Source organism: Thunnus maccoyii, chromosome 23, assembly GCF_910596095.1.
Source record: "Thunnus maccoyii chromosome 23, fThuMac1.1, whole genome shotgun sequence".
Lineage (NCBI taxonomy): Eukaryota > Metazoa > Chordata > Actinopteri > Scombriformes > Scombridae > Thunnus > Thunnus maccoyii.
In genome coordinates, this window is record NC_056555.1 from 11,956,526 (window position 1) to 11,969,546 (window position 13,021).

At 37.7% G+C, this 13,021-nt stretch overlaps 1 protein-coding gene across 4 annotated transcripts; it reads left to right on the forward strand.

The window, feature by feature from the left end:
* Positions 1 to 2,151: 2,151 nt before the first annotated feature.
* On the forward strand, positions 2,152 to 10,796 carry sypl1 (synaptophysin-like 1). 4 transcript variants are annotated; one of them, XM_042402489.1, is made up of 6 exons: positions 2,152 to 2,409; positions 2,829 to 2,942; positions 7,406 to 7,524; positions 7,708 to 7,912; positions 8,000 to 8,191; positions 8,625 to 10,796. In XM_042402489.1, the coding sequence occupies exons 2-6, from the start codon at positions 2,871 to 2,873 to the stop codon at positions 8,754 to 8,756; spliced, it is 720 nt and encodes a 239-aa protein (XP_042258423.1). In that variant the 5' UTR covers positions 2,152 to 2,409; positions 2,829 to 2,870; the 3' UTR covers positions 8,757 to 10,796. The 4 variants fall into 4 exon arrangements, with proteins under 4 accessions (XP_042258423.1, XP_042258424.1, XP_042258422.1 ...); XM_042402490.1 differs by having other exon boundaries at positions 2,152 to 2,269; XM_042402488.1 differs by having other exon boundaries at positions 2,153 to 2,409; positions 2,751 to 2,942.
* Positions 10,797 to 13,021: the final 2,225 nt, after the last annotated feature.

Genomic DNA, 13,021 nt, shown 5'->3' on the forward strand with positions numbered 1-13,021 from the left:
CTGCTTTACATCAACAGCATAACACGTTGTCAGCTGGAGTTTCCCCAGTGCTACCACAACCTGTGATGTCACTGACTCCCATCCCCTGCCTCTGGCTCAGACCATCCACCTTGGACACTGACAAGCTGATAAACCTCACAGCCAGTCACGTACGGAAACAAATGTCACGCTATTGTAATTTTCCCCCCCCCCTTTTCTGTTTTTGCAACTGTCACTAATGTTACTGTACCTGTCAAAATCATTTGTTATCCAATTGTTCTAGACACAGTTTGGCTTTTTCTTTTTCCAATTATGGGGTGCATTTTAGTAAAAATTTTGATTTTACTATTTTGATACTGTCTCTGTTCTTACCTCAGAGAAATATTATTTTGTATGACAAAGGAGAAAAATAAATGCCAGAAATATTGCAGTAAATATCCTTACTTGCGAACAATGCGGCCATACTGCCTTCTCACTTGTACATACAGCGACTAGTTTGACCGAAAGCAGAGAGGGCAGGTTAGGGAGATGACCACACTAGATAATATTATTATTATTTTTGTCAAAACGACCATTTTTGTACCAACAGAAGAATATCCAAAACTGCTTGACTGAATTGGCAGTATGAATGTTTTTTTTTTCGTTTTGTTTTTTTTTGACTGTCAAGCCTTTAGCTTCTGTTTGTGTGTGTGTGTGTGTGTGTGTGTTGTCATGTGTGAATGCCTCGTGTGTGTGTGTGTGATGGATGAAAACGTGTTTGTGAATACTTTTTTTTCTTTATGTTGTTGTTGTTTTACTTGTATGTATATGTTGGTTGTCCCAAATTCTCTCCCAACACAACTGATATTTTAACTAACCTAACTTGCTATATTGTCAACAATACATCAATTAAAGATGCCACCCTGTCAGTTTGAAATGTTTGATTCATTTTTCCTTACGCTGGTGTATTTGATTTTAAAATGTCATTTCTCTTGTTCTGTATTGACCTTTTCTGACCTTTTCCAGTGTTTTTGACAACATGTATAAACTATACACATGTACCAAAATGGCAAAGTAAAATCCAAATAACATTTAGGTAACATGTTATTTTATGGGACTGTAATTGCCTAATAATTTCATAGGAAGTTTAGAGAGGTAACTATGTAATTTGGTGCAAGTTATAGGAAAAATAGGAAATTCTTTTAAGTATCTACTTCAGTTAAATATGAATTTAGAATTCACAATTATTATTCATATATTTGTTGAAGCGTATGCTCACTTCACATTTTTACATGTTCAGCTTCACTGCCTAAGAGACTCTCCAGGTTAAACTAGCAGTAAATTTAAATGAAAGTGTACTAATTGAACACTGTCAATATTTTTGTCCTGATTAGTACCAAATTACAGAGTTGATTAAAAAATTACAGACCCATAAAATGAAGCATTACCAACATTTTGCCAGTTTTTACTCATTACTTTAAAAGACATATCTGAAAACATGTAGAAACCCTATTAAGAAAATGCAGGTAGTTATGATTTAATCAAAACAATCTTTGTTGTTTTTGTTTTATTGTAACCATATTTCTGTGTTGCATTCACACAGTCAACACTTTTGCGGTCCCTGAAGTCCATTTCTATGTACTGTTTGTTTTCAACAGACAAGTCAGCCTGCTGTTGTTTAAGAAGTTAATCTGGATTTAATATTGCACTTCAATAAAGTTTGGGGGATTTGCGAAAAACAGGTTAAAAAAAAAAGCAGAATGCTCAAAATTGTTCCAGCACAGACCGATATATCCTGACTATATCAGGCTAAATAGCATTCCTCATGAGGACTAAACTAATTTTCATGTGTAAAATTATCAGAGTGACCCGTTTATCTTTTAAGATGAATTTAACTTCTGTCTTTCTTATGGAGAAATGTAGTGTAATTTTTAAAATAAGTGCATGGATAAATTTAACTTTAAGCTGTCTCATGTTAGACACGTAGCAAGTCAAGCAGTCTTGTCTTTTTGAGGTGAAATGACCCTTTATTAATTTTAACTGTGAGTTCATGGCTGCAGCTGGTGTTTGAGGTAAACCTCTTTCCTTTTTCTGCGTTGAAAGGATTTTTGAGAAACTGCTGTGTGATCTGAATCAGTCATATGACCCAGTCAGCAAGCAAAGAGGCGTCACACACGCAGTAACTGCAGCCTGGTCCAATGAAACCTCACTGTAGGACACTTCCGATGCCTTTTGCCTACTCGAGACTTGTTGGAGTCCACTATAACTTTCATGTGGATCCGAATCCCCTTCTGCGCATGTATTGTATTTGGTAATCAACTGCTTACATAGTAGCTGCGTATTATTTTAAGCTGTCTTTCTGGTATTTGACAGCTGGACTAACTTTTTTTTTCCAGTCCAGTAAAAGAAAAGACAAACTTTCTTGCAATAGTGTGGAACCCATTGGATAAGGTGACGCTTTTTCATTTAGCATCCCTTTCCTGTAACTAAACCTACATGACGCTTCTTACCGAAAGCAAAACGCAAATTTGGCACACTTTCCGCGCTTTATCCGCTACATCGCCTGCGCGCATCACCAACCAAGCAGAGCTTCAGTTTTTCAAGCTACACTGCAAAAAATATCCACCTACCACTTATTATTTTTCCGTTAACATCTTTTATGAAAAGTTCTTAAACTGTATTTTCATTAAGTGTGGTGATTTCACATTCATAGTAGACGTTTTCAATCTATTTGGCGCAAAGTTGGACTCTAAGACTCACTTTAAATAACGTAAAGTCGTCATTTTTTGCAGCGTTGGCAGTAAAACCACGTCATTCTGTCAAAAAAAAAACCTCCCCCTTTTTCCTCCCTGTTGGACCAACATCCACAGTTAAGAACAACTGGATAAAGATTTTGGATCTGAAGCAAAACCATGATGACCGGATTTCGGCTGAACTTGTCACCGCTGAAGGAGCCGCTGGGCTTCGTTAAACTGGTGGAGTGGGTAAGTTAGATATATATGAGTGTGTGTGTGTGTGAGTGAGTGTATGTGTGTGTTTGTGTGTGTGTGTGTATATGTGTGTGTCATACCCAGAGGACAGGGAGGTCCACTTCTTTTCTTTTGGTCTTTTTTCCCCTTTCCTAAGCGATTTTCATCACATTCCTTCAGAAAAGTCACTGAAGTCATCTGTGTTGGGGGTATTTGTGAGAAATAAAGATGGAAAAATTGTTAGTAAACACCCCAAAAATTAAAATAACTTATATCACACTTTCATACAAAGGATAAAAGCTTTTATATATCAGCTTACAGTTTTCTGCAAAACTATCTATGACCAATTTAGGATTTTCTCAAAAATATTTTCATTTATCTTGACTTGTCTGTCTGCATCTGTTTACTACCTTGAACATTGTGAATTTAGAGCTTTAATATTCATAGATTGAATTTGGTTGGACGAACAAAAAGTTAGGGTAAAGGTAAAGTGTGTCCACTGCAGATGGATTTGCTGGTTGCATGGGCCTGCCCTTCAAATAACAAACAGTTATAGATTAATGCGTCTCTCACCAATAATTTACCTCTGAATAACTGTGTAGACAGTTGATATATTTTGTCTGCTGACACACACACACACACACACACACGCACACGCACACACACACACAGTTCGTCTGTCATGAGAGAACATGTAACAGTTTCTCACTGAAAGTCCAGTAATCAGCAACTGGGTCAGAGGAATCCAGTGTGGGTAATGCAACTCAGCTACAGTTTCTCTCAGCTGTTCTATTTTCTCATAATACACACACACACACACACACACACACATCCAGAGCTATAGAGCCACAGAAACACCCAGTCATCTGACTCAGGACAATGCTCTGTGTGAGTGAGTGAGTGTGTATAACTGTGTTGGCCTTATGTAACACTTATTTAACACAACTTATTTTCTAATTCAAAAGGGCATAGATGATAAATTGTGTGCACACATCCGCTCATTTAATGCTCGTACTGCAACCGTTAATTGATTGAATCGATCGAATGCCAGAAATTTGCTTGTTTCTGCTTCTCAAATGTGAAGATTCAGGGCTTTTCTTTGTCATACATGATAGTGAACTGAATACTTTTGGGCTTTGGACTGTTGGTCAGACGAAACAAGACATTTAAAGATATTGCCTTTGACTGAGAAATTATGATCTTTTTAAAAAATATTTACTGACATTTTACAGACAAATGATTAATTGATTAGAGGAGGAAATAATCAGCACATTCACCGATAAGGAAAATAATTGTTAGTTGCCGCCCTACTTGGAATGTCCTGCTGTATGTGCTAATGCAGGGGTCCAACCCACACAATAGTGCAATAGTGTGTAGTAATATCTACTGTATATAAAATATAATCAAGCACATCCAAGAGTTAAAAACATCAGCACAGATGGATACAAATAAATAGTTGAGCAAACATAAACTTTTTATTGGTACAAAATATCACTTTTAGAAATATGAATTCTAGACTTGTCTTATTTTTGTTAGTCGGTTTATCCAACTGATAAAAAATTCTTAGGAAATGTATTATTTAAAAAACATATTTTATTGCATTATCTAAGTTATAATCATCACATCTATACAACAACCTAAAGGCTGATTAGCTACTATTAGGTTATCATGCCATATCTGAGATACAAATGATAATATAGATATAAAAAAGTGATGCATGGGCACATTTGTTTCATTGCTGCACTTCATACTTTTTTTTAATATCTGTACACTTCACTTTCAGTTACAAACATTTGAATATAATCTTCAACGTAACCAAGATAACAAGCTCAACTTGTCACTGCAAAATTTTTAAAATGAAGCAGGTGTACACATGCCTAGCAACACGTTCATTAGTAAGTAATGTAACTGTAATAATGTTAAAATAATGCACTACTGTGGAAATGGAAGTTAATGATATTATTTCTGAGTTATGGCTGAATGGTTCGCCACCTCCACACTGGATCACTACGTCCATCTAGCTTGTACATTTCTGAGTGACCCAAATGAAAAAGCTTGTTTACATGGCACAGAAGTGGTTTGGTTTAAACATTCATACCTCCAGAGATACTATCTTAAACAGGAAGAAGGGCTTTGGAGTAACAAACGCTGTGAGGCTGCGTCCTTTACTCAACATGCTGGATTGTGATGATGAAGCTGTTTCTCTGTTTTTTGGAGGGTGAGCCAGGTTTTTCTGGGTTTCTGAAGGAAACTTAGTGGCAAAATGGACACAAGCTCTGCTGGATTTTTGGTTTGGTCGGACTGACCTGGACTCAATGACCTCTGTGTAAGAACTAGAGGGAACACTGCTGATTATTCTGGTTGTTATATTTCAGATTGATGAGGATATTTGTCTTTTTTTTTTACAGCTAAAGTCAGATTACAGGTCCTTATCAGAAGCTATCCACACATACCTCTAACTTCTATCACAGACTAATACTGGAAGCATGACTGAATACTCTAGTGTCAGACACTGTTTGTGCTTTCTGTTATTTATGCTCAGTTTAAAATCTGTGTGTGTGTTTGGTTGCTGCATGCTTGTTACAGTTGTTCATGCTGTGGCTCCATGACCTCGTAATGGAAGTGTTACGGTGAAACAAGAGCGCGAGCAAAGTAGCTTACTGTGGTGTCTCGCCAGAAAAACAGGAAGTGGCAGCCAGTGACATCTGGAGAAACATCTGGAGAGAGGCCTCGAGGTGTGGGTGTGTGTGTGTAAATGTACAGTATGTGTGTGTGTGCACGTGGGTCTTGTGGTGTAAACCTTAAGGCTAAAAGTTGAGCCGCCCCTTTGTAAGCATTTTATGAGTATGTGTGACACAGTTGTGCTGATGAAACAGAATTTAAGAAGCCGGTTGAAATGTGTTTTTTTTTTTTTTTTAGAGATTATTTTGTGTGTGTCATCACCTTTCAATGTGTGATCTCAATCAAATATCACAACCTTTGTCATGCTATGTGATCTTGTCCACTGTCTGCTGTCTGCTACAGTATAATAAAAATACCTTGAAGCATTTTCAAGTGTTTAGTTGCACATCGTGTCATGGTAGCCTACTAGTTAAGACACATGCCACGTAACCGCAACATCTGTGGTTCCATTCCAGCTATGAATCTTTGCCCTGACTTTATTTCCTGTTATCCCTCAACTGTCACTGTCTAATTAACACATAAAATGGCCAAAAATATATATTTAAAAAAACATTGTTGCAAGAGTTTTCGCTGGTTTCCTGGCAACCTCACAGTGACAACAAGACTCCAGGAAGTCACTGCCTCCAGAGAAATAGTCCTGCTCATAACCCCATGTAAAACCACAACTTGTCATTTTTACACTTCGGTTTTTGTAACAATTAAACAAACAAGATATAAACTGTTAATTTGTGAGCTTTAGAGGTGTCAATAGGCAGATTTTTTTACCTTTGGACAGAGCCAGGCTAGCTAGTTTTTCCGTCTTTATGCTAAGCTAAGCCAACTGGCTGCTAGACCCAGCTACACTCTGCACCAACAGTTATGAAGACAGTGTTAATCTTCTCCTCTAACTCTTGGCAGCGAAGCAAATGTTGAACCCATCCTTTTTACATGATCAGAGACACTCTTTTCAGTAGAGTTCTCAAGGCAATGTGTTAAAAAGAGTTCAAGATAGCTGCTGACTTAAGCAAGACAGTTGCTCAGTGTTTGGCTCAATTCTGTGATGGTATCTTTGAACTAGTGTTGCTCTGTAGTGCAGCTGTCTGTTGCACTGATATGAAGATATGAAGCAATATGAAGCTGTGAAAACTGTTGACAACTTTAATCATTTCTACAGAATACTGTAAACTATGTTGCACATTTTCTTGCCAGATCTTCTTTTCTACTCTTAAATGTCAGGAAATCGATATCGGTGTGAGTCGGACTGAGGTTAATACCCATCAAATTATATGATCAGTGTTTCACCCACTGCAGCGTGAGGGTTAAGCTTAGTCGCAGCCACTCTGACTAAAAGAATTCAGCATGTGTTGGTTTTAAGGAGAGTATTAGTGTCACATGGCCTACACGCTGAATCAGATGCTTTTCTGCCCCTGCAAGAAAAAATTCAATAGCTGAATGGCAGCATTAGAGTAGCCACTCTGCAAGCCTCATTTTATTGTATTTTATTTCAATAGATTTGCTTTTATCTTAAGACAGTAAAAAGTTAATTCATTGATTCACTCATTAATCAGGGTTTATTAAATCCTTGAAAATGTTACCTTCCTATAAACAAAAGATCTTTTCAGTTGCCGTCTTTGTTCTGGGTGTTAAGTTCTGGTGAAGTTATACTGTGCTTTCAAACTGTGCTGTCCAGTACCTTTGTGTAGTTATGATTTGCTTAAGTATGGTTTGCATTTAACAATCAGTCTGTCGTCATAAAATCACCCCTTCCTGTTTAACAAATCTCCTTATCTCCTGCCCTCTTTTGTCTGTCCAAATAGCTCACAGCCATATTTGCTTTTGGAAGCTGTGGCGGGTTCTCAGGGAGGAACATCATATCTCTCTTCTGTGGCGATGGCAGGAACGAAACTCTCAACGCCAACTTTCACTACCCATTTAGGTGAGAATTCCAGCACGTTCCGTCACGTCGGGCTCAGCTTTGAAATGTCGCTAGTCATCTGTTAACTGATTGATTTCATCTTCACAGATAATAAATCAATTCTAGGGCAGCGTGTGAAGGAATGACCGTTAAATCACAACAGTAAATGATTATTTAAATCTTCCCCCCTTGTGTTGTGGTCAGGTTAAGCCAGGTCCCACTCATTGAGGGAAACACCACTATTTGTAATCACTCCGTCACGGCGACACACATGGTGGGAGACTCGGCCTCCTCGTCGGAGTTCTTCGTGGGCGTTGCCATCATCTGCTTCCTGTATAGCATGGTGGCTCTGTTGGTTTACTTGGGCTACATGCACGTCTACAAGGACTCTGACTTTGGACCCATTTTTGTGAGTATTGACCTAAATTTAAATCAAATCCTGAAACGGATGAAGTATTAAATCTGAAATTTCTCACGCATCCACTCTTATTTCCAGGATTTTATGATCACAGCGGCCCTGGTGTTCCTGTGGCTGGTGTGTTCATCCGCCTGGGCAAAGGGCCTGCAGAACGTGAAGGATGCCACGGACACCGATGGCATCAGCGCCACGCTGGCACTCTGCAAGGGGAGTAACATCACCTGTGAGGTCACGGAGTTCGCCAACATGCGGACGCTCAACATCTCAGTGGTGAGAAGAAACAAAAAAGATTAATTCATTTCCATTTAAAACCAATGCTGATGATGAGTTCATCTGTTTGGTTCTAGCCTGTGAATTTGACCAGTTGAAATTATAGAGTCATTGATCATCTGGCAGTGTCTCATCACCCCAGTTTATGTAATAGTATGCTAGCAGACTGCATCATAAACATCAAGCAGCCTGACTCGCAGTCATGAGACACTGAGCAATAACAACTTTCATTTTCCTCAGACACTATTGCTGTGCTCTACTCGGTATTTCCTGTGTCACAAGTCCAAAGCAAATTCATTGGAATGAACACAAATGTGGCCACAGTGTGAGTCCACACACTGTCGGATATATTTTCTTTTTGTTTTCAAGAGTTCAAAAAAAATTTTTTTTAGTATTATTTAACTATACTTTTTTCCTGTTCTCATTCTTCTAGGTGTTTGGCTACCTCAACATGTTTGTGTGGGCAGGCAATGCCTGGTTTGTGTACAAGGAGACCCGCTGGCACTCTCAGAAATTCTCCTCCCCACCCGGACCTGGAAGGCAACAGGTCCCTGCGCCCATCTAACAACACACACTGCAACACACATGCACACACAAGTAACCACAGACACAGAGGAGACAGACACAAGCAGACTCGGAAACAGACACAGTTAGAGCACAGGTACACACACACATGCACACACACATAATGCTCTGTGAAGACAAGGAGATGAAGGATAAATTGGTAGATGATCAATATAAAAGCTGTTGTCTTGGATTTGGACCTTTTCAGCACAGTAGCAGCTGTCCTACAATGCTACAAGTCATAGGAGAGTTGAATTGGCATTTTAGAACCCATATCATGCCCTGCACATTCATGGTACACTTTAACTGTTAAGAACAGTTCTGAAAGACATGTAAATTTCCCCAAAAATATTCTCTATAGGGCGAAAGCAACCCTGCAGGGGTGGCAGTACAAGGAGAAGGAGGCATGATACCTATATTTCATGTGTAGATTAGCTTTTATGTTTTATTTTTACCTGTTCCATGTATACTATAGCAACACCAATGCAATTAGTATGTCAAAACCTTTATTTGTGCCTGCTTACAACAACACCAAGATGGTTTCTTATGCTTTAGTAAGCAGATAGGCGTGCAGACAATGACCAAATGTGTTCACAACTTGAGCTTTATAGCAGCGTTATGGCTCACAAAGTCTAGCGGTTCTCTCACTTCCCTGTTCCCATTTTAGAATACTGGTTGAAATTGTTATGCTTAATTATATGCTGATGAATGTAAGGTACTTTGTTGATTTAATTTTCTGTCGCAATAAGTATATAAATGTGATCACGATTTTCAGGGTGACAGAGAGGTAATGTTGTCTGTAGTGCACTATGAATCTCTATACCTTATTATCATATCAGAAAATTACATTCATTGTACTGTATTTTACTGACATACAGTATATTGCATAAATTTGATATTGGCCTTAATATTGAGCCATACATTGCGTATGTCTTAAATGTGTGGACTTATTGCACGTTTTGTATGTTTTTAGATTAAAAGCGTTTGTGTATGCACTCAAATATTCATTCATTCATTCATTGACTCTCTCACAGTTACACCGTTTGCCACCTAGTGGCTAAAACAATCACATTTTTTAATTTTCCTCCTGTCTGCAATAGTGTGAGTGCAGAAATGTATACACTGATGAAGGCATTATTCTTTACTCATTAAAATAAATATATATCAGTTAGCACCAAGGATGAGATGTAGATGAAGAAGCAGACAAGTTAGTGAAAGATGTTGAAGTTGTTCTTAGTTTGTACATTCTGCTCTCATGTGGTGCTTAATATGCTTTTATGATGCCACTCAAAGCACTGTGAGTGTGTAAATTTCTAAAGAATACTTGATTGAGAGTTGGGAACTTAATTAGTTCAGGAAAATCTTGCCATGTGAGTGCCTCCAAGGTTTGAAATCTTCCAGTTTCAGGCTTTGAGTTGTTTAGTCTCTATTAAGGTACCAGCTGAAGGTTAAATCCTTCCATGATTTAAAAAAAAAATCTTTTTTTTTTTTTTTGTCATCATGTTGAATGTATTAGTGACTTCTTTACTTATTTTCCATTACTGTTAAACACTACAATCTGCCAAAGCTCTATTCTTCTCTTCCCAAATTAAACTCATTAAATATCGCCATGTGGTATTAAATGAATTATTTTGTTGTCATTCAAACCAGTCCATCTTCATTTTCCGTTGGTATTTTTTGTTGTTTTACTTTTCATTTTCAGTACATAGTATGTAGAAGGTTAGTTGAAGTAATTCCTGATTGTGTTTTTCTTTTATGTCTGTTGCCTTTTGATATTGTAAAAATGTAAGCGGGTTGATGTAGATCCATTTAACTTTACCCAAGGACAAAGTTAAATGAAGCAACGAGCATGCGGGGTGTACTGGTTATGCCTCTGCACTCTTGTAATCATCATCCAACCAGCTATAGCTTTGTCAATGATTCATATGCATTTAACCTGCCAAACCGTCTCATTCAAGAGATATACATCCACTCTGTGACATGCAAAATTTCAATGTGCCTTTGTTTTGTTTTTGCAATAAAAATGAATGATTTTTTTTTTCATTGATCTCTTTGGTGATTTCCCTGTTTGTGTGTGGTTGTATGTACTGTATGTGTGCACATACATGTATTTTATATTTGCAGATTTAAACATCTAAAGTTAAATATACAGAATTATAACTGTTTGGATTCAACTGGTCTGTAGTGATCAAATCTGGTGGGAATAAAAGGTTAAACAAGAGTGAAAGCATTTAAAGGTGTAGAAGCATTTATGATAAAAAAAAAAAAAGATTATTATTATTAACAGTACTTTTTATTTTTAGGTTTGTCAGAACATTGTGGTCGAGTTATTCTGTGCATGTATGAGAGTGACAGAGAAAGAGAGAGCTGAAGAATAGATAACTGTGCTGGTTTGTGTACAATATGAGGAAGACAGGAAGCATTGCCTTCAACCACAAATGATTATAAGTGTGTATGGACTGGTGTGTGTGTGTGTGTGTGTGTGTGTGTGTGTGTGTGTGTGTGTGTGTGTGTGTGTGTGTGTGTGTGTGTGCACATGCGCAAATATGAATCAGACCTGATTTGACACAACAGCATAAACTAATCAAGGTCATTTCCTTGCCCTAATTTAAATCTATCATTTCCTCTGTACTGTATCTTCACCCTCATATGACTCTCTTGCTCTCATTCTGATAAAGCTAAAAAGAAAATGTGCTTGTTGTGTCATGTGATCATTGGCGTTTATGCATTAGATTCTTTAGTTCTGTTCAGGGTTTATAACACCAGACAGTAATGCATTTGCCATGAAGTGGGACATTTACAGTATGTGAGAGTGTGGGTGAGAGAGTGAGTGCTTAATCCCACCTGGATTTTTTTTTTTTTTCCTAGATTTGTGGTGATTATCTGCACCTGTGGACGTTTCATTCAGATGAGGTAAAGATATGCAGCTGTACAATATAACTGCTGTGGTGCATCTGTTGAATAAAAATGGTATCCAAAAGACCACTTGCTTCAATATTATCAGAGAAACATTGTGGTTTACGTCAAGTTTCTTGAAACGTAGATGGTTCCATGCGCTACCACCATTCAGCCTGATTTTGCACATGAAGTGCAGCTTCTGTTTTCAGCCGCAAGAGGGCAATGTAGTGCCATGCGCTTTACTACTCAAGACACTCAAAGAAGCCTGCTGTATAACGTCTTGGGGAAACCTTGAGCTCAATGAAACTTATTGATCAGGAGAATTCAGAGAATTTAGTTTCTCAATTAAAGTCACTTGTCATATCTATACTTTTTTATTTACTTCAACATCCTATTTATATGACTGCAATGTGTGGTAGAATTTAAACACATGCAGCAGTAGGAAAATCACAGGTGTAAATCATATAATGAATTAACGTTGGCTGGAGCCTATTTAGCTGCTTAGTTTTAGAGTCTTGCTATTGTGCATGCTGACTCACTGACACACTGTCATGACTTAAAGACCTATTTTTTAACAGAATGCATCATTACTTGTCATAGCAGGAAAAGCACAGATGTTACTAATAGCATTATCGATGGCTCTTTTCCATTTAGGTGTCACAGAAAGCCATCCAGCGTGCACAACACGAGGGTTCCTGAAACCTGCCCACATAAATGGAATTCAGCGATGACTCATGTTATGAATTGCGCCTGTGCTTTTCCTAGTATGACGTTAAAAAGGTCTTCCTTGAAAAGGGTCTTTTGGGACACTTGAATAGAACTGAGACATTGTTATAAGGTCTATTGACATGTCCCAAGAATCCCCATTTAATGCTGTTAGTTATATTATATAAAGTTATATTTTGGAAGCTACAATTAAAATCAAACTATACATTTTGTATGGGATTAAACTTGTGTCATAATTTAAAAGAATATAATCCCATACATTTTGCTAGGGACATCTCGTAGCTTCTTGAAACACCCCAGTCTCTGGGCACTTGTGGTGTCCAACCTCTGACCTCACATGCACAATGTTGCTACACAATTCAGACTTCACTTTTAGTGAATTTTTAGTGACATTTTAGTGAAACTAGCATAAAACAATAAACTTTTTGCTGTGTGCACAACTGAACAAGTCACTGTAATGCTGCAGCTTTAACCTTAAAATGTCATCTGGGCTACTAACCCCGTAATGTTGGTAAAGCAGTTTTACTGTTATTAATAGCTTTGACCTCCTCTTTCCAAAATCCATTATTACTTTGCAACATTCTGGCAAGCGTAATAGTACTATATTGTTTTAATGAAGCAGAAAGAAGAGTTAAATCTAGC